At 37.6% G+C, this 22,795-nt stretch overlaps 1 protein-coding gene across 1 annotated transcript in view; it reads left to right on the forward strand.

Annotated features, from left to right (window-relative positions):
* kitlga (kit ligand a) overlaps positions 1 to 22,389 on the forward strand; it is a gene marked incomplete at its 5' end in the record, with an annotated part of 60,228 nt that extends 37,839 nt beyond the window's left edge. The window contains 9 exons of the mRNA XM_079247584.1: positions 8,223 to 8,333; positions 10,226 to 10,282; positions 10,493 to 10,645; positions 10,871 to 11,051; positions 16,960 to 17,016; positions 18,132 to 18,229; positions 18,453 to 18,562; positions 22,161 to 22,225; positions 22,318 to 22,389. Coding sequence (XP_079103710.1) covers positions 8,223 to 8,333; positions 10,226 to 10,282; positions 10,493 to 10,645; positions 10,871 to 11,051; positions 16,960 to 17,016; positions 18,132 to 18,229; positions 18,453 to 18,562; positions 22,161 to 22,191 — 798 coding nt within the window. The 3' untranslated portion in view covers positions 22,192 to 22,225; positions 22,318 to 22,389. The remainder of the gene's footprint in view (positions 1 to 8,222; positions 8,334 to 10,225; positions 10,283 to 10,492; positions 10,646 to 10,870; positions 11,052 to 16,959; positions 17,017 to 18,131; positions 18,230 to 18,452; positions 18,563 to 22,160; positions 22,226 to 22,317) is intronic.
* Positions 22,390 to 22,795: the final 406 nt, after the last annotated feature.

Here is a 22,795-nt window from a genome sequence, read left to right on the forward strand (position 1 = left end):
GTTGCTCTACGCTGCACGGCGTGCCCGTGACGCCATGGCGAAGTTCCATGCGGCGGCGTGACATCATAAATCACTATAAAATTGTCAATTTTGATCTGATCACCCTAAAACTTATAGGGATTAATAAGGGATCAGTCCTGAACAGATTAATGTGACCATTGCTGGTGTAGACCTAAACTCCGCCCACTTACAACAGGAAGTGTTTTTTTGCACGTTTGAGGGTCATGCTTCTAAGCAAATGGTCCAAAACACTTGAGCCTCCTCCAAAACATGTCAAACCCTTTCATGATGCCACAATAAAAACCTCAAGTCGCTACGCTAAACGGGACATGGCGAATGGCGGTCCAACGCCATGAAACAGGAAGTACCTGTGACCAAGCCATGGAACCTTGGACCGCCACCATACTTGTCATGACTGATGACAGTAAGGCCCTGAACTAAGCCCCATTGAAACATAATGGAATACATGGAGCATGTCTCTATAGCGCCCCCTACAAAATTTCAATCAATCAGCCCCGCCCACTACATGGACCGACATGGATAAAATTCAGCACAGTTGGAGAACCTTCCAGTACCTTCAAAAAAGTCTCTTGGACATATGGGCTAAATTCGCCAGGAAGTCGGCCATTTTGAAAAAGGTGCCATTTTTGGGGTCATTTCTTTGCCATGCATTTTAAACAACTCCTCCTAGGGATATTGTCCAACTGACACCCAACTTGCACAGGATGCTCAGGAGGCATGTGTGATGTAAAGTTGTGTTATTTCTTCTAATAGAAGATTTAGTTTAGGAGGGGCGGGCCCTCAAAGTTTGATGTCTTATTAACAAAGACTTATTGCTAAACCTCCCACATAAAACAACATATCAGCACAGGAATCGCCACATTTGATGCCAGTCCCATGATGAACAAAATCTACAATGCAATAATGGGACTATGAATTAGCCCCACCCCTTGGTAACAACAAGTGTCTGATATCGTGAACCAGGAAGTACCTGTAACAAAGCCATGAAACCTTTGATCTTCACCATACTTGCCATGACTTATGACAGTAAAGTCCTTAATAGAGTAAAATTACAATATAGTGGAGAAGATAGTAAATGGCTCCATAGCGCCCCCTACAATATTTTAATTAATTAGCCCCGCCCACTACATTGACTGACATGGTTATGATTCGGGAAACTTGTAGACGCTCCCAGTACCTTCAAAAAAGTCTCTTGGACATATGGGCTAAATCAAACAGGGAGTCGGCCATTTTGAAAAAGGTGCCATTTTTGGGGTCATTTCTGTCATTTTCTTTGCCATGCATTTTGAGGAACTTCTCCTAAGAATTTTGTCCAACTTTAACCCAAATGAGTCAGGATGCTCAAGAGGCATGTGTGATTAGAACTTGTGCTATTTCTTTTAATAGGGGATATCATTTAGGAGAGGCGGGGCAGCAAAGCAGATGTGATGCAACAAAAAGAAAAACTGACATAAATCCCCCAAAAAACAACCAACCTGCACCAAATTTGCTACAGATGATGCCAGTCATATCCTTCACATTTGTGCATGTCAATAATTAGATGATAAGTTAGCCCCGCCCCTTGGTGACAGGAAGTGACCCTTCATAAAACCTAAATGGTCTGAAGTGCAGTCTGGCTGCACTTTAGGTTGAGAGAGGCATGGGAAGGATGTTGCCAGGGGAGGCGGTGGCATGATGCCGAGCGGCGCCATGGTGCGAGGGCCTATATCACCGCCTGCGGTTTTAATTATTATTATTATTTTTATTCGGACACTTCGCGTGCTTTTTTGGAGGCCTGAACGTGCTCGAAAACTCACCAAATTTTGCGTACCCCCCCAAGGGAATACGAAAAATTTGATATTTTGAGGTGCTCCAGAATGTTTGGGCGAAACTGAACGAGAGCGCCACCTATTTTAGATGCCCCGCCACTGCATGTCGTTAATCTTTATGAAAATTCATACACATGATCTACATGACAGGGCGAAAAAAAAATCCTCTTAATGTCATGGTGAAATGTCGACAGGAAGGCGGCCATTTTAGGTCAAAGTCAATATTTTGGCGTTTTAGCGCCTCGCATTTTAATGAACTCGTCCTAGAGCTTTTATCCCACTGAGCCACAAATTGCTCAGGATGTTCAGGAGGCATGTGTGATTAAATGTTGTGTTATTTCTTCTAATAGGAGACTTAGTTTACGAGGGGCGGGGCCTCAAAGTTTGATGTCTCGCCATGAAAAATTAAACGGATATAACTCCCACATAAAGCAACATTTCTGCACCAAATTTCCTAGATATGATGGCAGTCCCCTCCTACAGAGTTCTATATGCCAATATTTTGATTATGAAATAGCCACGCCCCCTGGAGGTCAAAAGTGTTGTTTTTTGCTCACACACCCATAACTCTGGCTTGGTGGACATCACATGGCCCAAATTCACTCAGGCATCACAAAACATGTTGGTGAAGACATCTGATAAAGGACGTTGCTCTACGCTGCACGGCGTGCCCGTGACGCCATGGCAAAGTTCCATGCGGCGGCGTGACATCATAAATCACTATAAAACTCTCAATTTTGATCTGATCACCCTAAAATTTATAGGGATTAATAAGGGATCAGTCCTGAACAGATTAATGTGACCATTGCTGGTCTAGACCTAAGCCCCGCCCACTTAAAACAGGAAGTGGTTTTTTCCACGTTTGAGGGTCATGCTTCTATGCAAATGGTCCCAAACACTTGAGACTCCTCCAAAACATGTCAAACCCTTTCATGATGCCACAATAAAAACCTCAAGTTGCTACGCTAAACGGGACATGGCGAATGGCGGTCCAACGCAATGAAACAGGAAGTACCTGTGACCAAGCCATGGAACCTTGGACCGCCAACAAACTTGCCATGACTGATGACAGTAAGGCCCTGAACTAAGCCCCATTGAAACATTATGGAATAAATGGAGCATGTCTCCATAGCGCCCCCTACAAAATTTCAATCAATCAGCCCCGCCCACTACATGGACCGACATGGATAAAATTCAGCACAGTTGGAGAAACTGCCAGTACCTTCAAAAAAGTCTCTTGGACATATGGGCTAAATTCAACAGGAAGTCGGCCATTTTGAAAAAGGTGCCATTTTTGGGGTCATTTCTTTGCCATGCATTTTAAACAACTCCTCCTAGGGATATTGTCCAACTGACACCCAACTTGCACAGGATGCTCAGGAGGCATGTGTGATGTAAAGTTGTGTTATTTCTTCTAATAGAAGATTTAGTTTAGGAGGGGCGGGCCCTCAAAGTTTTATGTCTTATTAACAAAGACTTATTGCTAAAACTCCCACATAAAACAACATATCAGCACAGGAATCGACCCATTTGATGCCAGTCCCATGATGAACAAAATCTACAATGCAATAATATGACTCTGAACTAGCCCCACCCCTTGGCAACAACAAGTGTCTGATATCATGAACCAGGAAGTACCTGTGACAAAGCCGTGAAATTGTTGATCTTCACCATACTTGCCATGAGTCATGACAGTTATGTCCTTAATAGAGTAAAATTACAATATAGTGGAGAAGATCGTAAATGGCTCCATAGTGCCCCCTACAATATTTCAATCAATCAGCCCCGCCCACTACACTGACTGACATGGATATGATTCGGCACAGTTTTAGAACCTTCCAGTACCTTCAAAAAAGTCTCTTGGACATATGGGCTAAATCAAACAGGAAGTCAGCCATTTTGAAAAAGGTGACATATTTGGGGTCATTTCTGTCATTTTCTTTGCCATGCATTTTGAGCAACTCCTCCCAAGAATTTTATCCAACTTTAACCCAAATGAGTCAGGATGCTCAAGAGACATGTGTGATTAAAAGTTGTGCTATTTCTTTTAATAGGGGATATCGTTTAGGAGAGGCGGGGCAGCAAAGCAGCTGTGATGCAATGAAAAGGAAAACTGACATAACTCCCACAAAAAACAACCAACCTGCACCAAATTTGCTACAGATGATGCCAGTCATATCCTTCACATTTCTGTATGTCAATAATTAGATTATAAATTAGCCCCGCCCCTTGGTGACAGGAAGTGACCGTTCATAAGGCCTAAATGGCCTGAAGTGCAGTCTGGCTGCACTTTAGGTTGAGAGAGGCATGGGAAGGATGTTGCCAGGGGAGGCGGTGGCATTATGCCGAGCGGCGCCATGGTGCGAGGGCCTATATCACCGCTTGCGGTTTTAATTAAGTTTGTTTTTATAAGCTTATTTTTAACCCAAGCTGTTTTCTCATCTACTTTGTTGAAATGAGACACTTTACTGAAGATAAAATCCACTTAGAGTAGCTATACCATTAATCAACTTCACCCATTACAAACTCCTTGCATAATTTGCTTTTTGAAGACTTTAAGTTAGAAACTACATACAGTCTATAACAGGATGTAAGGATTCCAAACACTTATGAAGTCTTTCCTGTTATTTCTGCAACCTACAGAATTTGCTTCGCTTTTAAACTGATCCTACACAAACTTCTGCTGAAGCTTTAAATGTGGCCCAGAGTTAGTGTCAAGAGTGAAACTACTGCTGACAACCATGGTGGTATGGGTGCATAAGAAAATGTTGTTTTGCATGGTAGGGGGCATTTTACAAAGTCCAACAACAACAGTCTAGACAGGTCAGGTTTTTCATGAAGGTGCAGAGTCAGGAAAAGTCTCTGTGCCCTAAGTGTGAAATTCTTGGTGGTGGATCTGTTTGGAACTCCGCAGTGCAAAAACTACACAGTCATCTTGGGTAGACCACAAGGAAAGTAAATGTAACTTTTTCAATCAAGTAGAGTCTGTCAGCACCTAAATTGATTTCCCTAAATACCAGAGAACAGATCAGATCAACCCTGGAGATAGAAACAATTAACTCTACTTGGGTGGTAAAGCAGCTCTGGGAATATTGCCAGAAGACAATCTGTTTTTCGTTGGGGAATTCTGTCATACTTAGCTATCAACACGTGTTATCAGATTTTATTGACTTAGTTGCATTCTGTCACGTTTGTTTTTCCCCAATTATTAAACAATGTAGAATAATGTTGAATTATGTACTTTTTGGACATTCGTATAAGGGCTTTTTCTTTTGAGACCTTCAAGAGCATCGTGATAAAAAATGCAGATGCCACTTGGAGAGTGCAGATCTGCATCAATGCTACAGAAATTGGAGGGCTGAACCACCATCAAATTTTTAATCATTTTCTCTTTTCCCAAGAGTCCATCTACCCACCAAATGTTTATAAAAATATGTTTCTGACAGCCCCCTTCATAACATGTCAGCACCAGGAGGTCTAGTGAGATTTGAACCTCTGGCTTGTAGACAGAACTCTCAGCTCCTGTAATATTACTTTTCAACCTGCTGTTTTCATGTGCTGTGAATCTGTCTCTTCAAGACCTGGGGAACCGCTGTCATCACTCATCACACATATCACATCCTGCTGTGCATACTGCTGTTTTCACTTGGCTTTATTTGCTCTCACAAAAAAACCACAGGGATGACCATTAAGGTTAGAAGTGTAACAACAGAGAATGATGGTGAATCTCTGCTAACAAATCACAGCTGATCTGATTTCAGGCTCATTGGCAATGGATGTGAAAGCCATTTTAGCCCTTTTTTTTGGCATCATTATTCACAGTTGACAAACAAGTAGAAAGAAATGCCTTGGTGTTTGTTATGCAGCCTAAAGTCATTTAGCTGAATATTTTTCTTAAAACTGAATTTAAATTACGACTTGAAAAAATATGTGAAATGTCATATTACAAACAGAATGCAAGTAAATTTAATTTGAGAGTTGCAGTACACAGAACCTGAGACTTTGATTCCTGGCTTCAGGAATGCCTCAAAATTAAGATTAAGATTAAGATTTTTTTTTTAAAATTGATATTTCCTGTCTTAATTTAGACATTTTTGTCGTCTTCATCCTTCAGTTTATGAACAGTCTGAGGTTTGTTTTACATGCAAGTATCGGCACTACATCAGTCTCACTTTCTGATTTTGAAATTATCATAAAGTCATCAGCATCTAAGAAGAGGAAATATTGAAAATATGTCTTCAGTTTTCCACAGACTGCAACAAGGACTTGTTGAGTTTTTGAATTAAGACATAAAATCCTGATCCACTTAGCATGTGGATTTATTTTTGTCAGTAAGGCTTCCATGGATTCTTCCCCATCCTATTTAAATCAACATAAAAAGAACATCTTGAAAGATGAATAATAATAAAATATAACTCACACCAGTTTACTGTGGAACCCCTTGGGGCAAGCATTGTGACAGTTGACTTGCTTTTGTGTCATACGTGCATTATGTGCATTTTCTTTCAGTAGTTTAAAGTATCGGATTAGTTAAAGATGTTGTGAATCAAAACATAAAGCTTTGCACTGTAGAGCAATTTGCTGAAGATATTATATGCCATAATTGTGTTTTGGCATCATTGATTTCTTTCATTGCTCTTTTCTCATACTTGTGATGCTGACGTTCATGTGCAGCTGATTAATTATAAGATGTCACAGACATCTAAGTTTTCTTCCCTCAAAAATACACCTTTTCTCTTATTCCTCTTCACCATGTCAAGATGATGGGTTGAGGCTGTGGCAAAATTTAATTACATTGCATCTGCCCTTTATATGCCGCTTTTCTTTCTTCCTTTCTTCCAGCTGATGGATTATTGTTCCTTTCTCATCCTGTTGTGGTTCAGTTCGACTGGCATATAGCAAGAGATGGAACATGGGTGGCGCAGTTAGCCTTAAGGATTTCAAAAATCTAAATCAACAGGCTTTTAAGGAAAATTAATGAATGTGCATGCTGGCAAGGAGAACAGCGAGCAGCAGTGAAAGAGGAAGCGTAGCCTTGTTTAAATAAACCGTGCATCTAAATCCAGTTGTACAGGGCCTGGAGATTATATGGCTCAGCTACTTATGATCTCTTTATCACACTCACTTTGAAAGATTTACTTGCAAGAGAGCTGGGTTACATGCAAGGTTGTTGAAATGATTTGGACCAAGTTGGGACTGGCCCTGATCTATGTTGAGAGAGAATTGCATAACATGGTCAGATTGGCTTGAATAAGGAGGTTAGTCGAACGAATGACTGTTCAACTAACCTCAAACATAAACAGTCAGCGTATGTGGCTGCAAAGGAAGTTGTGTTTACATTAAGCGTCCTCTTGAAAAGGGCATTGTTTTTGTCCTTGAGGTCTCACAAACAAATTGAGAGCCTTTCCTTTCTCACAACAGAGCCAAGTTCTAAAAATATGTTTTTTAAATGGTGGCTGTTTATATTTATCTGTGCTACCAGCAGTCTGCTGTTGCTGCTTTTCCCCACCCATTTTCTTTTAGGATTTTTATGCGTTGCCCTCCAGCAGGAACTTCATTTTGTATCAAATTCCAGACAGGGGCTGGAATTGGCCAACTACCAACATGAAAAGAAAGTGTCAAGTTAGGAGATTTGAGATATGTTGCAAAGTTCTATCATAGTTAAATGCTGTTATTTTGATTTATGGTCTTTATTAAAGATGATTTTCTGGATTATTTTGGATGGATTGCCTATTTGTCACAACACTACATCTGACAGTTTTACCCATCTCACGTCACTTCACTGCCTTAAAAGTTGGCAGATTGCCAGCTACGAGTATAGCCACGTTTTTAACGGTCTGAAAAATACTGGTTTGACCAATTGAAGCTGAGTGCAAGCTGTTCATGTGGCAGCCCCAAGCAGCTTCTGAAAGGGAATGAAAGGGATCTCTGTTTCCTGATTAATGTTAAACAGCTGACGACAAATAAATGTTCCAGTTATAATTAAGATGAGTTGATCACATTAATGTAGTAAGATTTTTATTTTCAGCTTTTTGTTCCTTATGCTGAAAATTTGAATTTGTGTTTATTTATCTTTTTGTGCAATGCATGGTAGTGTTATTACCAAGAACATTTCCCACCGCCTCCTTCTTGACTGCGGCCATCAATTCTTGTTAGATCCTTGCATGTAGTTAGGACTCAAAGCAGTTAATCAAACATTTGACCATAATCTGATTTAGCTGCTCTGTATACACAATGACAGACTAAATATGGGAATTAGTTGTTGTTGAAGCTGTAGCTGTAAGAGGGGGTAACACCAAGACTCTAGGCTGATTCAACAGTTTCACTGGTATAATCATTTGTGATTTTTAATGCAAAAATGCAATTGATCTACTTTTTTTTTTTAACCTACAGAGTTGGATACACGTCTGTGTCCATTTCCTGCTGTTCATCACTCTTGGGGTACATTCAGATACACTTGACTTCAACCCAGTGACAGATGACATCTCTAAACTCTCTATTTTGGTAAGAATGGCTTTGAAATGGTTAAATGGGAAATGCTTTTAGCTAAATCTCAATTATAGCCCCAGTTGAGTGTGTGCCACACTGGACGTACCATAATATATATATATATATCTATATCTATATATGTATGTATATATATATATATATATATATATATATATATATATATATATATATATATATATATATATATATATATAGATATATATATATATATATATTTATAAATATATATATAATATAGATATATGTATATATATATATATATATATAGATATATATATATATATATATAGATATATATATATATATATATATATAAATATATATATATATATATATATATATATATATATATATATATATATATATATATATATATATATATATATATATATATATATATATACATACATATATACTATGGCAAAATGATGTGGTCAGATGTCCACAAACAGTTTTACAGATTGTTCACAACACAAGATTTTTTTTATTTTTTTTATTTAGAATTTTGTTTTCCAAAGTCATCACCTTACTGTTGATTCACTGTTAAAACATGGTCAAACTTTGATTTAGTAGGTTTACATTTTTTTGTGAAAGAAAATGTGTGGATTTTTGCAATCTTCACATTAGTTTCCCAGTAAGTTTTGAGATTAAAAGACACTATTTTAATGGGAATTGAAATGTGACATTAAACTAGGCCTAATCCATTCTGTTACTATAACTGTTTGAATTATTAAACCGAGAAATTTGCTCCATCTCAGGAAATACAAATTCAAACAGTATAATTAAGTTAAGATGTAAAACACTCTTAGGTGTAAGACAGGACAAATTTGGAAATAAAATGTTTTATGTTTCACAGAAAACAATGTTTTTTTTTTGTTTGTTTATTTTTCCTTTTTTTTCTTTGGGGCAGCAAACTCCTGAAGGGAAAGTACTTTGTTAAGGGGTGGCTATAATGGTTATGAGTCCACTGTGCCTTCCTTACAGTGTTTATTTCATACTTATATACGTTTATACGTATTTAACAAATAGTAGTCTTTAAGTTTGAATGCTGTAAATTCACCAGTAAATATATATTTTAATGAATGGAGATGTTATGAATAACAACGTTGTGAGTGAAAAAGAAAAAAACTAAACATACTGGTCAGCTTTCTGACTTATTTCTACGCAGTTTCAAAAATGTGGAAAGGATCTAAAATGCTAATAATTCTAATATTTATTTTATGAAAATTTTGTCATTTTTCCCCATTTTTTGTGAAATCAGTAAAAATACTTTTTTCATTAAAACCTCATCTGTGTATTAGTAAAAGTGTTAAGTGTTAGTATTGCTATTGATATTAGTATTAAATTAGTATGAATTGCCATTAGTATTAATTAGTATAAAATCAAAAATTACAGTTGAGGATTTGCGTCAACTTAAAAAGTTTTTATCTGTTTCTAAAGTTCATCATGTTTTTCTTTATTTTAACCTCTCTTATAAAAGGATAAGCCTGTATTCCCAGATTTAATTTTATTTCTTAGTTATGTTTGTACTGAATTTATTTAGAGAAAAAAAGTTTTAGTCACTTAAAAATGACTATATTTTGTTTTTAAATTTTTGCAGTATCCATAATGTTTAGGGGGAAACAGGGTTGCACTTTGAACACTGTTTATAAAGCACAACTCCACCATGTTACAATCTGTTTTATTTTTATTTATTTGCACAATATGAAGATTAAAGCAATCATATATATTCTATATTATAATTTTTTAAGACTATTACAAAGAATACTGACAGACAGAAAATGAATGTTGTCTTAATTCCAAATCTAAGTTTTTAAATATTTCAACTTTCTGATATGAAATTTTTTGTCATATTTTAATGCTGATTTACTTGTTTCTTTTTGCAGAGGCAAAATATTCCAAAAGATTACATGATTCCTGTAAAGTACATTTCAAAAAAAGAGGTAAGATATTGTACAGTTTCCTTGTGAATACTGGTTTATTTTTCCCTAATCTTGAACTGATCTACTTTTCTAAATTTGATTTACAAATCTACTAACCGTAGGGAACTTTTTTTTGAGCAATTACAGTTATTGTACACTGTAAATAATACTCCCTCGTGTAGAATTGAAATGTCAGCTCACATCTGTCTTTTTTGTTTGTTTGTTTCTTAGGGTGGGATGTCTTGGGTAAAATTAAATGTATACTACTTGGAGAAGAGTTTAGATGGTTTAGCCAATAAGTTTGGAAACATTTCATCCAATAAAAACGACATCCGTATAGTCATCGACATGCTTAAAGAGCTGCGACGAAGAATGGGCAATCTGGTAAGTTGACATTTCATTGGCTTGTCCACAGCTTGCACAATGAAAACCAAATATTCAACCATGTGTTTTCTCATTTTATCTTTAATTAGCACATCCTAAAGAGGTTACTTTTTGGAATTTAAGCTCTACATGTAGTTCCAATCTTTTAGCTAAAGCTTTGAACATAATTGCATGAATGTAGGAATAGGATAGATTTTTAAGTGATTTGTGTTTTTGCTCTTCCAGGACCCCATCATGTTCGACTTTCAGTGCCACTATAGGGAAGAGAGGTGGCAAACAGATCAATATTTTGACTTCGTTCAGGACTTCTTTACAGCTGCACAGAATAAAGAAATTGAGGATGACTATGATCCTCCTCCCTGCCCCACCACACCATACACAGTAACAACGGAAGAATATTCAGAAGGTGAATAGTTTTACAATTTAGCCTTAATATTGACATGGTAAAATGAGTATCACAGTTCCTTTTGTTTAAGTTCAATGACCTGTTGGTATGACCCAACTCTTGGCATTTAGCCATCATGTTACAAAGGATGGGTTCAACTAGAGGCGTTTATCTTTCTTATGAATTCCTTCCACCTATTCACAACTGTTAAAGGAAGTAAAATCTTAAGCTTCACACTGGCTACCAGAGATTTATTGCCAATATCCTGGTCACATGTTTTTGGTTGTATGACCTACGGAGTGTTGAGGTCATGAGGTTATGCCTGATTGTTGTTTATGTGCGGTATGTTTTGGGCTAAATTGGAATGAATATCTGTTTTTGTGGAAATTTTGATGAGTCATAAGTCACCTTTACAAGTTTTGATGTGTGATGTAGACATACTATGATGCATTGGCCACAGACATGTAACTAGGTAGCAAGCCACTCTAGCTGCTTGACAAACAACAACTTTGATTTGCAGGTGTTTCCATTGAACATGGTTTAGCGCCTAGGCTCTCGTAAGTTCTCATAAAGCCTTGTAAGATTTTACAAAAATTGCCGCTTATCCAAGGTCCCCATGTAGCATTATTTTGGGGTTTTTTACTTGCTGCAGAGAATTTGCCACAGCTTTTCTGAGCCATTTTCTCTCAATTTCCTTTCTAATTTGTTGTAAAACCCCAGAATTAGCTGCTGTTTCCTTCATACCATGCCATCATTACCTGAAATGAACTGGTTCGCATGACCCATCCCCGCCACATTCAGGGCCATGTAAATGTAAAAATAGTTTTTCCATGACATGTTTGCGATATACTTGTTTATTGAAATGTCTAAAAAACCACCTTATGTAGCATGAAAACAATTTAGTAACATTTGAGTGGTTTTTCAATATGTTGGTGTTTCCATTACTAGTTTTTAAAGATATTTAGGTTTTGTGCAACTCTATTGGTAAAGGAAGCACTGCTATTGTCTTCATCTGGACATGTTTTCACTAGTTGCCAGAAATAGTAAAGCTTAGTTCATCTTCTTAGAGTGTAAGTACTGTAACAAAAGAAAGAAAAAAATGAAGTTGATATGTGGAACCACCAAGATCTAGCATGACACCAACCTAAAGTTTGAAGTTTTTGAAGCAAGCATGGTGGTTTACAAGCTAAGTTTTTGAATTAACTAGATTCAATGGATGGATTGAGCATTCTGTGCAAGACTGCAGAGTTAAAGTTGTCAATTTTGTTGTGGCTGCTTGTCATGGTGCCTCCTATCATACTCGGTCCCCATTTATAAGCTGAATATTTGAGGTGCTGTCACACTCAGAACAACATAGTTTATAATTTGGTAATTTTCCAGTTGAAGTCACAATTCTACACCCCTTTGTCCACCTCTTTCAGGAATTCAACCAAACTCTTATCTTGAGGTACAAGAAATTTGTCCCTTGTAAAAGAAAGTAGTTCTGGAGTTATGGTGATTGAAGAGTTAGTTTAGATAGTACCCAACATTAAGAAATTGTTCGCTTAAAAAGATAACATGTGGTTGACTTAGAAAGAAAAAGAAAAAAAAGAAAAACTTTAAATTATTTTAATGACCATAAAAGTTCACATCCATCTCGCAGGTTCTACTTCTTGTAGCATTTGTGATGCTTTGAAAGTAAAACAACTAATAGAGTCAATAAGAATGTTTTGTCAAACCTAAGGTGGCATAACAAAAGGCAACTTGTGGCACAATATTGCAGAATGTAGCAGAATTATATAAAAACTCCCATTATAATCACATCAAGTGGTATAATTGCTATACTGTACATCAGTATGGTAGACCAATATGGCAGCTAAAGATTAGATGATATTTCTGAGCAGCTGCTGCTGTTTAAGAGATGTGAGAAAAGTTCAACTTTGATCAAAAGAATAAAAAAACTCTTCTGGGCCTTGGAACAATACTGAATGTTCTAAATTCTCCATTACAGTCTGTTTTTGTGCAGTCAAATTGCGTTTCTTGCGACACCTTTAGCATTATGGGTCTTTTCTTCATGACTCAGTCTGAAAAGCCCTCACACACTATGCACAAATGTTAAGTAAAACATCTCTAAATCTTATTTGTGTAAGGAGAATACACTATTATACCTTTGCCATAGCTGAATAAAAGTTGTGCATGCAGTGCAACATGATCACAGCAGTTGTACATTTCAGTACAAAACTTTTTACATTTGGTTTAAACAAGCCTACTTAATGAGTTTCGGGGACTCTAACAATCCCTAAATCCCAGCATTGACTGAGAGCAGAGAGCACTGTCAAGCTGGATGTGCTCCCACCTCAGAAGAAGATATTTACTGCCCACCACAGTGCAGCAGGGCAATAGCAATAACCATAAACAACTTTCACTCAACATATCGCAAAATCTTTATATAGTTCAGCTTAGCTATAACACCTATGTCGTAGGTCAAAGTTTGATCCTGTTTATTCACTTATCAGTGGCTAAAATGCTTGTCAGAAAACTGGTATAACAAAAACAATTGCTTCCTTCAGCAAGTCCCGCAAATCTTTCATCTCATGGGCTCAGGCAAAAAAAAAGAAAAGAAAAGAAAAAAGAAAAGACCCATACACATATAGTTGAAAAAGAAATTAAACACAGCTGTGACTGCTGTCTGTGATGGAGAATAGCTAAGATAGAAACTGCTTGGACTGACATCCCAGACATTATTCTCTTTGAAAAACAGGTGAAACATCTCCACATTGAACTGCACTCCACACACTCATTTTCCTCCCATCTGGTGTGTGATACTTTAAGCCAAAGCACACTACAATAAAATGATGATGTTGGCAACCGATCTGACAATCTGTCCAGCTCGCTTTGAACAAAGCTGATGGTTTTTGGATGTTCAAATGTCACAATAAATTCTGATTAACCTCGTGTAAAAAGAAAAAGGCAACAAGTTCTCTCAAACCCATTTATGTTTTTATTTGGATGCACTTGCCCAGAAGACATTGGCGTGATAAGACTTAGCACCATTGGGTGGCATTCAGACATGACTCCATGGTTTTGAACACAAATCATATTATTAATGGTGAGAATATTAACAACTGTAAGTGGTTAGCACAGCAAGTTTTAATTTCACAGTTAAAATTGGTTCACAATTCATCAGGCCCATGATTCTGTCAGGAGAAAGATAAGATTGCTGGCATGGCTTCCAACCTGACTCTTGACATGTTTGCAAGGGATTTGTGAGAGTTCATTTTTAAAGACTTAATCAAAATAATCCAGACCACATTGCTCAATGAATATTTATCGTTTTTTCATGCTAGTGTGTATTATTCACCAGTTTCTCATAAACACATATTTTAAAGAAGAAACCATCAACAAGTGAGCAATAATAGGAACCAAGACTGAACTTGATCATCACCAGCGGATAATGTTTAGATATGTGTGTGTATACATAGGCATGCCAGTGTTATAAGGATCTTCCTTTGTTTGTCTTTTTCTTGTTTAAAGGTGCCATATTATACATGTATTTAACAGTTTCACCTACTTGTCAGAGGTCCACAACATTGTCCTCAAAGTGTTTTACCCCAAATTCGACTTGGTCCTTAATTTCAGTCATTCCGAAAGGGGTTCTAGTGAGCTCTACTGAAAACAAGCTGTTTTTGTGTTTAAACCTTTAAATGTTCATCAATGGTGCCTGTCCACTCCGACTTCCCTTTTCTATCGTGAAGAGGATGTGGCATTTGCTGGCGCCCACTCTTTGACTTTAGAGGGTAGGCTCAGCTAACCACAGAGTATCAACAACCAGGAGGAGCGGTCATTTCCCTTCATGTCACAGAGGGAAAGATCTTAGACTCACCCATTAGAGCACAAATTTGCTTAAAAAAAGTGGTGCAAGCAAATGGAAGAGGTGACAGTTTAGTTTTGTTTTGGGTTTTTTGTTTTGTTTTTTTGAGCCTCATACACAGGCTGTATGGGCACGTTGCTGTTAGAAACCTTTATTGTATTCTATTGCATTTTGTTCTATTCTATTCTATTGTCATTTAGCAGATGCTTTTATCCAAAGCGACTTACATACGAGACTGAGAACAACACAAGCAAGAAATCAAACAGTAGAGGACCTTCAGAAAGTGTATTTTGCATAATATGGTACCTTTAAACAATGATTATATAACATTTTATTTACCTGTTGTATTTTGGTTTTAACTTCCTCCAGGGACAACAGCAAGGTGTTAGCCTTAGCTGACATCTGGGCCCTTGGACCAGCTATCCCGCAGGTTTTCGATGTATCCATGCTTCAACATGCCTGACTCACATTTAATGGATCCAACAGCCTATGAAGTTCTGCACAGTGACTTATTCATTCAAGTCAAGTGTTTTGGAGCAGGGAAACATGGAAAACCTGCAGGATTGTGGCTCGTGAGGACCAGACTCTGCAGTTTTAAAGAATATTGTGAAAACAGGAAGGAACAAGAGCTACCTTTCCTGACATTGTAATCAGAAAAAAAGTCTTAACAAGTCTTTGTTTTTGTTTTTTGTTTTTTTTTGTTTGAGTGTTTGTTTTTACTTATACTCACAGTAGATTCAGCACCATACCCTATTCTTTGGAAGGTAGGTTGACTAGACTAGTAGGCTTTGACCCACAGAACAGTGCATGCAGTGATCTAAATATATATGTCTTGTTAAAATTATATTTAAATATTAACGTTAGAATAAGAAAGTTTTGCACAAACAAATGTATTTAACCATGAATGAAGTGAATTCTGAGCAATGTTCCTGTGAGATGAATAAAGTATTCTGAGAAGACTGTAAAGAAGAATGGTCCAAAATGGTCCACAGTAATGTGAAATCACATGATTGCTTAAAGTTTTTACTGCTAATGGTCATTCTACAAGCTTTGGAATCATAGGGTGTTTCTAGTTTTCACATGATTACTCAGGTTACTTTCGGTCTTGTTTGTCTGATATTGTATTTCGCTCATTTTATGGCCTGATAAGAATCAGAGAGTTTTTGGGGTTTTTTTTATTTTCCATTACGTAGAAACTAATAACTGAAAGCGGGTGTACTTTATTTTTCTAATGACTGTGGCTTAATATTGAGCTGTCCAAAAGTCTTTCCAAATATATTAAAGTGGCAGATGTGAAACTTCAGATATCAGTATCTCAAAGCTTCAGAAAAACTAGCAGCATTGTACAATAGTTCCGTAGATAAATGAGAAAATGTGGGTTTTATTGATTTGGATGCATTTGCTCTTTAAACGTTGAAAGTATTTTATTATAGGGAACATTAGCAGCTGTTGATGGTGAATGAGACACTTTTCTGCTTACATTTTCTAAAACTGGTGTACAAGTTATAACCAACAACATTCCAGCCTCAAGCTCACTTCTGCTTGTAAAACTAACACCACCCTCTTTGGACTATTGTGAACAGGCTCTATTTAGGACAGATCTCCTGTGGCCGTTTGGAGAAGCTTTTTAATCCAGAACCATTATTCCTTCACAAGAACTTTGCAAGATAAAAACTCTGAGCGGCTTCAGTGCTCAGATGGCCCATTGAGACACAGCTGAGTCAGAGGACTGAGGGAAGATGTCCCAAGGTAGTGCATTTGTAAAGGAAGAAAAGGGTTGAAACCTGATTGAATACGTGTTGATTACAGAGCAATCTTCCAATCTTCCCAAGCGCTTTCCTTTTTGCCAGAGAAGTTGGATCAGGTCTTTTGTATGTGTGTTAGGGGGGAAGGTAGAAAAAAGTGGCGCTGAGGTGACTTTTTAGCACCTGACAATGAAACGTTTTTATCATCAGACAGTAACGCTTCAGTCTTTCTTCCCTTTTTCACCCCTCCTCTCATTTAGTCCCTGTCTAATCCAAACACTGAACACTGAACTTGCTTTCTGATGTTTTTGCATGTGCTCGTTTCTTCCCTCAGGGTCGCCTGCTCCCAGCGGTAAAGACCCTGAGTGTTCAACAAACTGCCAAGCACCATGTAAGCTTTCCTTCTCATTGCATTTGGGGAAGAAAAATGTCACATTGAGTTGCAAAACCTGCCTAGCAGGTTGGTGCATTACTACTTCTGCAGCCTCAGTATTTTGACATATTTTAGCCAAAGCAAGCCCATTTCTCCTGAACTGCTCTTTCATTTACGTTGCCAGTTCTCTGCAGGATAAATTCCACAAAATATATCGTGTGCAACATCTTTCCTGTCGTCTTTTAGGAGGCAAATAGTTTTGTTAAAACTTTTGCAAATGTCTGTCTTTGAAAGGTGTTAGCATACAACATAATGCTGTTTCAGTGATGAATGAGTAATAATTCAGTTGCAAAATTGCAGTAAATGTGAAAATATCATGTGAAGATGAGGCATAAATATTTAACTTTTTTCTTGCCTGCTGCCATGTCTTTCCAAGCAATAACAGTATTTAATATTACTAAATTCCCCGTATTTACAAATTAGTTAATTATCTCTCATGAAGATTGAGCCTTTGCACATTCCCAGTGTGACTTTCAGCACAGCCTTTATCTTTAAGACCTTTTATTTGTTGACATATAGAAACATTTAAAAGCTATTATTGTCATGATGTGTGTTTTCTTTCTTTAGCTCTGGTTTCCTGTTTTAATTTGTAGTCTTCCCTGTTTAATTCCCTTGTGTCTTGCCTTCGTTCTTGTTCATTAGAAAGAGGGAAAATAAAAAAGAAAACAGGGTTGACCAGACGACTAACACACAGCAAACACAAGCATTGAACCAGCAATGGGAATAGAAACCAAGGGAAACCAAACAAGACAAAGGTGTAATGACCCAACTAATGACCGTAGGTGAATCTAATGAACAGGAACAAAGGCTAAACAAGAAACAAAGCACAAGTGAACTACACAGGGAAGACTACAAACTAAAACATGAAACCAGAGCTAAAGATCCAAACCAGATTTGCCGTAGTTAAAACGCTGGTGGCAGTTATTGTCCAACACCAACAAATGAAAACATTCACCTACCATAAGTTTGTTTCCCTTTGAGAAACATTAATCACAATGTGTGGCAAGTTTATAATTTTTTTAAATGAAGCTATTTTGTTGTAAAAAATTTTAAGTGTTTTCTTTTCATTCCAGATCAACAGCTAACACTCCTTCCTAAAGCAGTGGAGCAAAGCCTTCTGTCCTTACTGTTTATTCCACTCCTTGCCCTCATTTTCCTGCTGGTCTGGAAGGTAACCCGGCCTTTGACTACATATAACTTCCTGTAGTGCTCAAGCAATATAACTGTTTGTCAGTGGTTTTATTGTATTGCCAGAAGATAGCGCTTTTTTTCTTGGAATTTATTACAGCCAGCGGCGGCCTTTCAACTCTCTGCAGATGCCGTCAAAGACTGTTGAGCTGTACTTGTGTTGATGTAAGCTTCTGAATTAAAAGCTAATTCTCAATTTGTCACAGGTCAGATCACGAAGGAATGAGGAGGATCCTCAACGGAATCCTGGAGAAAGAGTACTCTTCACAGGAACACAAGGGACAGCACCTCCAATAGATGCTGAAACATCAGAAAAGTGAGTTAGTTTTGCCTTTTTTTTTCCACTTTCTCTCTTGTTCCCTGCCAAACAAATGAGCAGTTTTGCTCTGAATGCATCCTTTTTCCTCCCAGAGTGGGAGGCTGGGGCCACCCCCAGCTGAAACAAGGCATGAGCTGCCAGTCATAAATTTCTTTTTTTTTTTTTAATTGAATGATGATGGCTGCCTTCCCCTAGTCTTGTTCGTACACTTTCATCCTGTTAAAAGAGATAATTTATTTTCTTTCCTTTGTTGTTGTTGTAAGGTCTTGACCCTTTCCTTTGTAAAGTCAGACAGAGAACTAAAATCAGCAGAGAAAAGAAGGGTCAAGGTAGGAGCAGAGACCATTAAGTATTACAACTTGATAAGAAGCGGGTGTGCTGTGGAATGACGAACATGCAGTGTAAAAACACTGGAGGTGTGGGGTTTTGAGAGAAAGGGGATTTTAGTGCAGAAGGTGGAAAACATGTAGTTGCATTACGGTAGTTTTAGGAGCTTGAACCATAAATGGGCTCATAAGTCTGGATCTCGCTACATCAGCTGGTTCAGTTTTGACATTCTTTTTCCTTCTTTTCTGCCCAGTGTGAGTCCACCCTTCTGGAAGTGTGATAGTAAATCACTGTTGCATCCCTTTAATGGAAACCATAGGCAAAACTTTCTTTATGGCTAATAACATGTTCAAAAGGGCATGGACAACAAGAGAAGCAGTGCCAGTAAACGTCCACGCCCACCTGGAGCCCCAGGCAAACATCCTCAATGACGCCTCATAAAATGAATAACCTAGTATAACCAGTTAAAAATAATTGGTAAAATATGGTAGGCCACTATAAATAAGGTAATGCATCTACAAACAAATAACAGCTTGCAAAGAAGAGCACGTTAAAATTTACATACACATAAGATTACGATACAGACAATGAGGTTTTAAGTCTTTTGGTTCAAACAGTTCACATAGGCAGGACCAGAGTCTGACATTTCTGTCCTGATTAAAGAAAACAAGAATTAGAAAAAAAAAAAAAAAACTGGATTTGTTGGGCAGAACGAGTCAATGTCAGCTGTTTGTTTGATACAGGAGTGCAGTTTACCAGTAGATGCATGTGACACACTGTGGGGAAAGATGAAATTCTGGTGATGTTGCAATATGTTAAACCGTACTGTGACTACAGAAGGTACAATCAATGCCAGAAACAATCAAAACAAATCTGACAAAATTGAGGCAACTCACATTTAAGGTTTACTGAAAATCTATCATTATGTTGCTGACAAAAGCAGCCTTGACAATCCAGTGCAATGAAACTTTTTTTTCCTAAGACAACAATTTCTTTAGTTCCCACAGAAACCTTTTCATGCAACAAAAAAAAAAAAATTGTGTGTAAAATGTTATTTAAGTGTTTAAATAGATGATAGACAGACAGACAGACAGATAACATTTGGAAGTGGACGCAACAGGCGTCAACTTAGATGAAAAGGAAAAAGATATATTTTTGCAGTGAGATGATATTAATGTAGCCAGTTGTTGTATTGATTCTGACAGCTTGTACAAAAAGAAAAAAGAAAAGGAAATTAAATGTGTAGGTTTTATTCCATGCGGTTCACACACAGGTTTTTAAGTTTTAAGTACCTGAACCCAAATGTTCAGGTAAATAACTCAATGCTTTGAGAAATAATTCACACTACATTCTAAATACAATTAGTTCACATGCATAACTGTAGAAAAAATAAGCAACTGCAAATATATTATATATATATATATATATATATATATATATATATATATATTTATTTATTTATTTATTTATTTTTTTGTTTATTTTTTTTTTTTTAATGTACACTTCCTCCTGTGTTATGTGTGGTGTTTTAAGTAAAAGAAGACAAATTTGACATCTACAAAAATACTCTGATGACCCTGTCGTTATGGGGTGTATAGCTGATGCACAAGGAGCTGAGTACACACAACTGGTCAGTTAATATGTGAGCTGATGTGGAAACAATCTCCTCATCTTGAATACCAACAAAGCTAAAGAGATAACCTTTGAATTCAGGAAGAAAAACAGAAAACAACACACTGTCTTCCTGCTGGGAAAAGGTGAAAAGGTTAAGGTAGTGGGGTAATACAAGTGCCTTGGTGTTCAACTAGACAGGAGACTAGACTAGAAAAACAACACAGACACCTCTACAGGAAGGGACAGAGCAGAATCACCTTAAAAAGGTTCAGATCATTCAATATGCACCAAATGGTTGCATATATTCTATATGCATCTACAACTCTGTAGCCGACTTTCCACGACAAACGTGTGGCATCACATTCAGACAGAGTGGAGGCTGTAATTTCTACCAAAGGTGCACAGGCAATGTACGTAACAAATGCTGTGAATATTTTGTGATTTATTAGTTTTCATTTTTAATAAATTTGCAATGTCTCTCCAGACTTGCATGTTAGGTTAATTGGTTACTCTAAATTGCCCATAGAAGTGAGTGTGAGCCTTTTTGTTGTCTCTGTGTGGCCCTGCGATGGACTGGCCAGCTGTCCAGGTTGTACCCTGCCTTTCGCCCAAAGACTGCTGGGATAGGCTCCAGTTTCACTGCGACCCTGAATCAGACTAAGCGGTTAGGAAAATGAAAAAACGAATACAATATCATTTTATATCATTTATTTTACTCAACAGAAATAAAACATCAAGAGTAAATAAATTAATTACAAATCTGCAAATTTTTCACGCTACCACTCAACAGTTCGCACATAATGTCCCATTAGATTAAATGGGAAAATCTAAACTTTCAACTGGGAGTTGCTTATTAAGGTCATACACAAGCAACTCTTCTCTGTAAGTTTGGTATCTGCGCAGCTCTCTGGCGGACTGATCTCAGAGCAGCTATTTCTCACCCTCTTGCTGTGAGCTGCCAGCGCTGTTTGAAAGCCAAGCTCGCTCAGTGGTAAAAGAAAACAGTGTCATCTGAATCTCAGGCTGTTATTTCTGCCATAATTCTGCCGTGAACAGAGTCATGAGGAGGCAACACTGATACAATAACAGGGCAGACCTAATGGAATATGCATGAATGCATCACATTACAAATAGAGTAGCGTGATGAATGTGTCTAAATGTGGCAGAGAACCGTCTTCTGGTTCATTTCACATTTTTTCAGGTCAGCTAAAAGTGTCTTGTATTATGACTATCTAAATAAGGAAAGTTTACTTTAAAAAGAAGCCTAATTACATGCAGCGCAGACATTTTTTTTCGTGTAGAAAGGAAGTGAAATGACCTTCTTGACTGTTTTGCTTAAATTGTCACACTGGATTCCCATGATGAGCATCAAAGGCCCTTAGCTCCCAGAGTGTGTAAACGGTGTAGAAATATAAATGTTTTTATGTTTATTCATGGCATTCGGCAGTACTGTCTTCTTGCAGATTGAAGCTTTCCAGAAAAACAGTAGGATCTCATGCTCAGATTGTTTCAAAATCAAGAGGCTTGACGTCACTTGACTTCCTTGGAGTCTAATCAGCAGAACCTGAACTCATCTTGTGTGGTCACTGTGCTGGAGGATGTGTTCTTGTTGCAGGACAGTCTCAAATGCTTTTCTTTTTATACCCATTTCCAGAAACACGCTGAACGTCATTGAGACAGTGTAAAGTCCTACTCGTCGATGTACTCCAGCGTAATTTGGTGAGCGTTTTGTTTTTCTATGCCAAAGTACTCAAATAGATCTGTTTCAGTCTGCTCATCTCTAAAACTCCTCTCTTACTTTTCTCCTGCAGGGCTCTAGTTGTTTCTTCTGTTGCGTCCGAAGGTGGAAAAGAAAAATCAAGCGGAATCCCACCGTAAGGTTGCAGACAGGGAAAAGGCCTGTTTTTTTTGGTTTTTTTGGGGTTTTTTTTGGTATTTTTTTACTGCTCTCCAGATTCCAGATGGCAAATGAAACAATGACCATATCAATCACATCTGATACTTTTTGGATGCTTGCCTTTCTTATGGGACTGCATTAATCCTGTGCTTCTGAACATGACTGGGATGTTAGCTAACCCCCCCCCCCCCCCAAACATTCTATTACACCTAACGTCCTGAAGCCCTGGATTCTTTGCCAGCCACATATCACCCAGAAAATACCTACTTCTTTATCAACTTTGCTTTTTTATCAGCATCTTCTGTCAGTCAGCCTGCATTTTTGGGGCAACCGCGTCATCTACAAAGAACAAAGCAGAGAGTGACTGACGCCGGTAACATCCTGTCTGGACT

Source organism: Telmatherina bonti, assembly GCF_933228915.1.
Source record: "Telmatherina bonti genome assembly, chromosome: 2".
NCBI lineage: Eukaryota > Metazoa > Chordata > Actinopteri > Atheriniformes > Telmatherinidae > Telmatherina > Telmatherina bonti.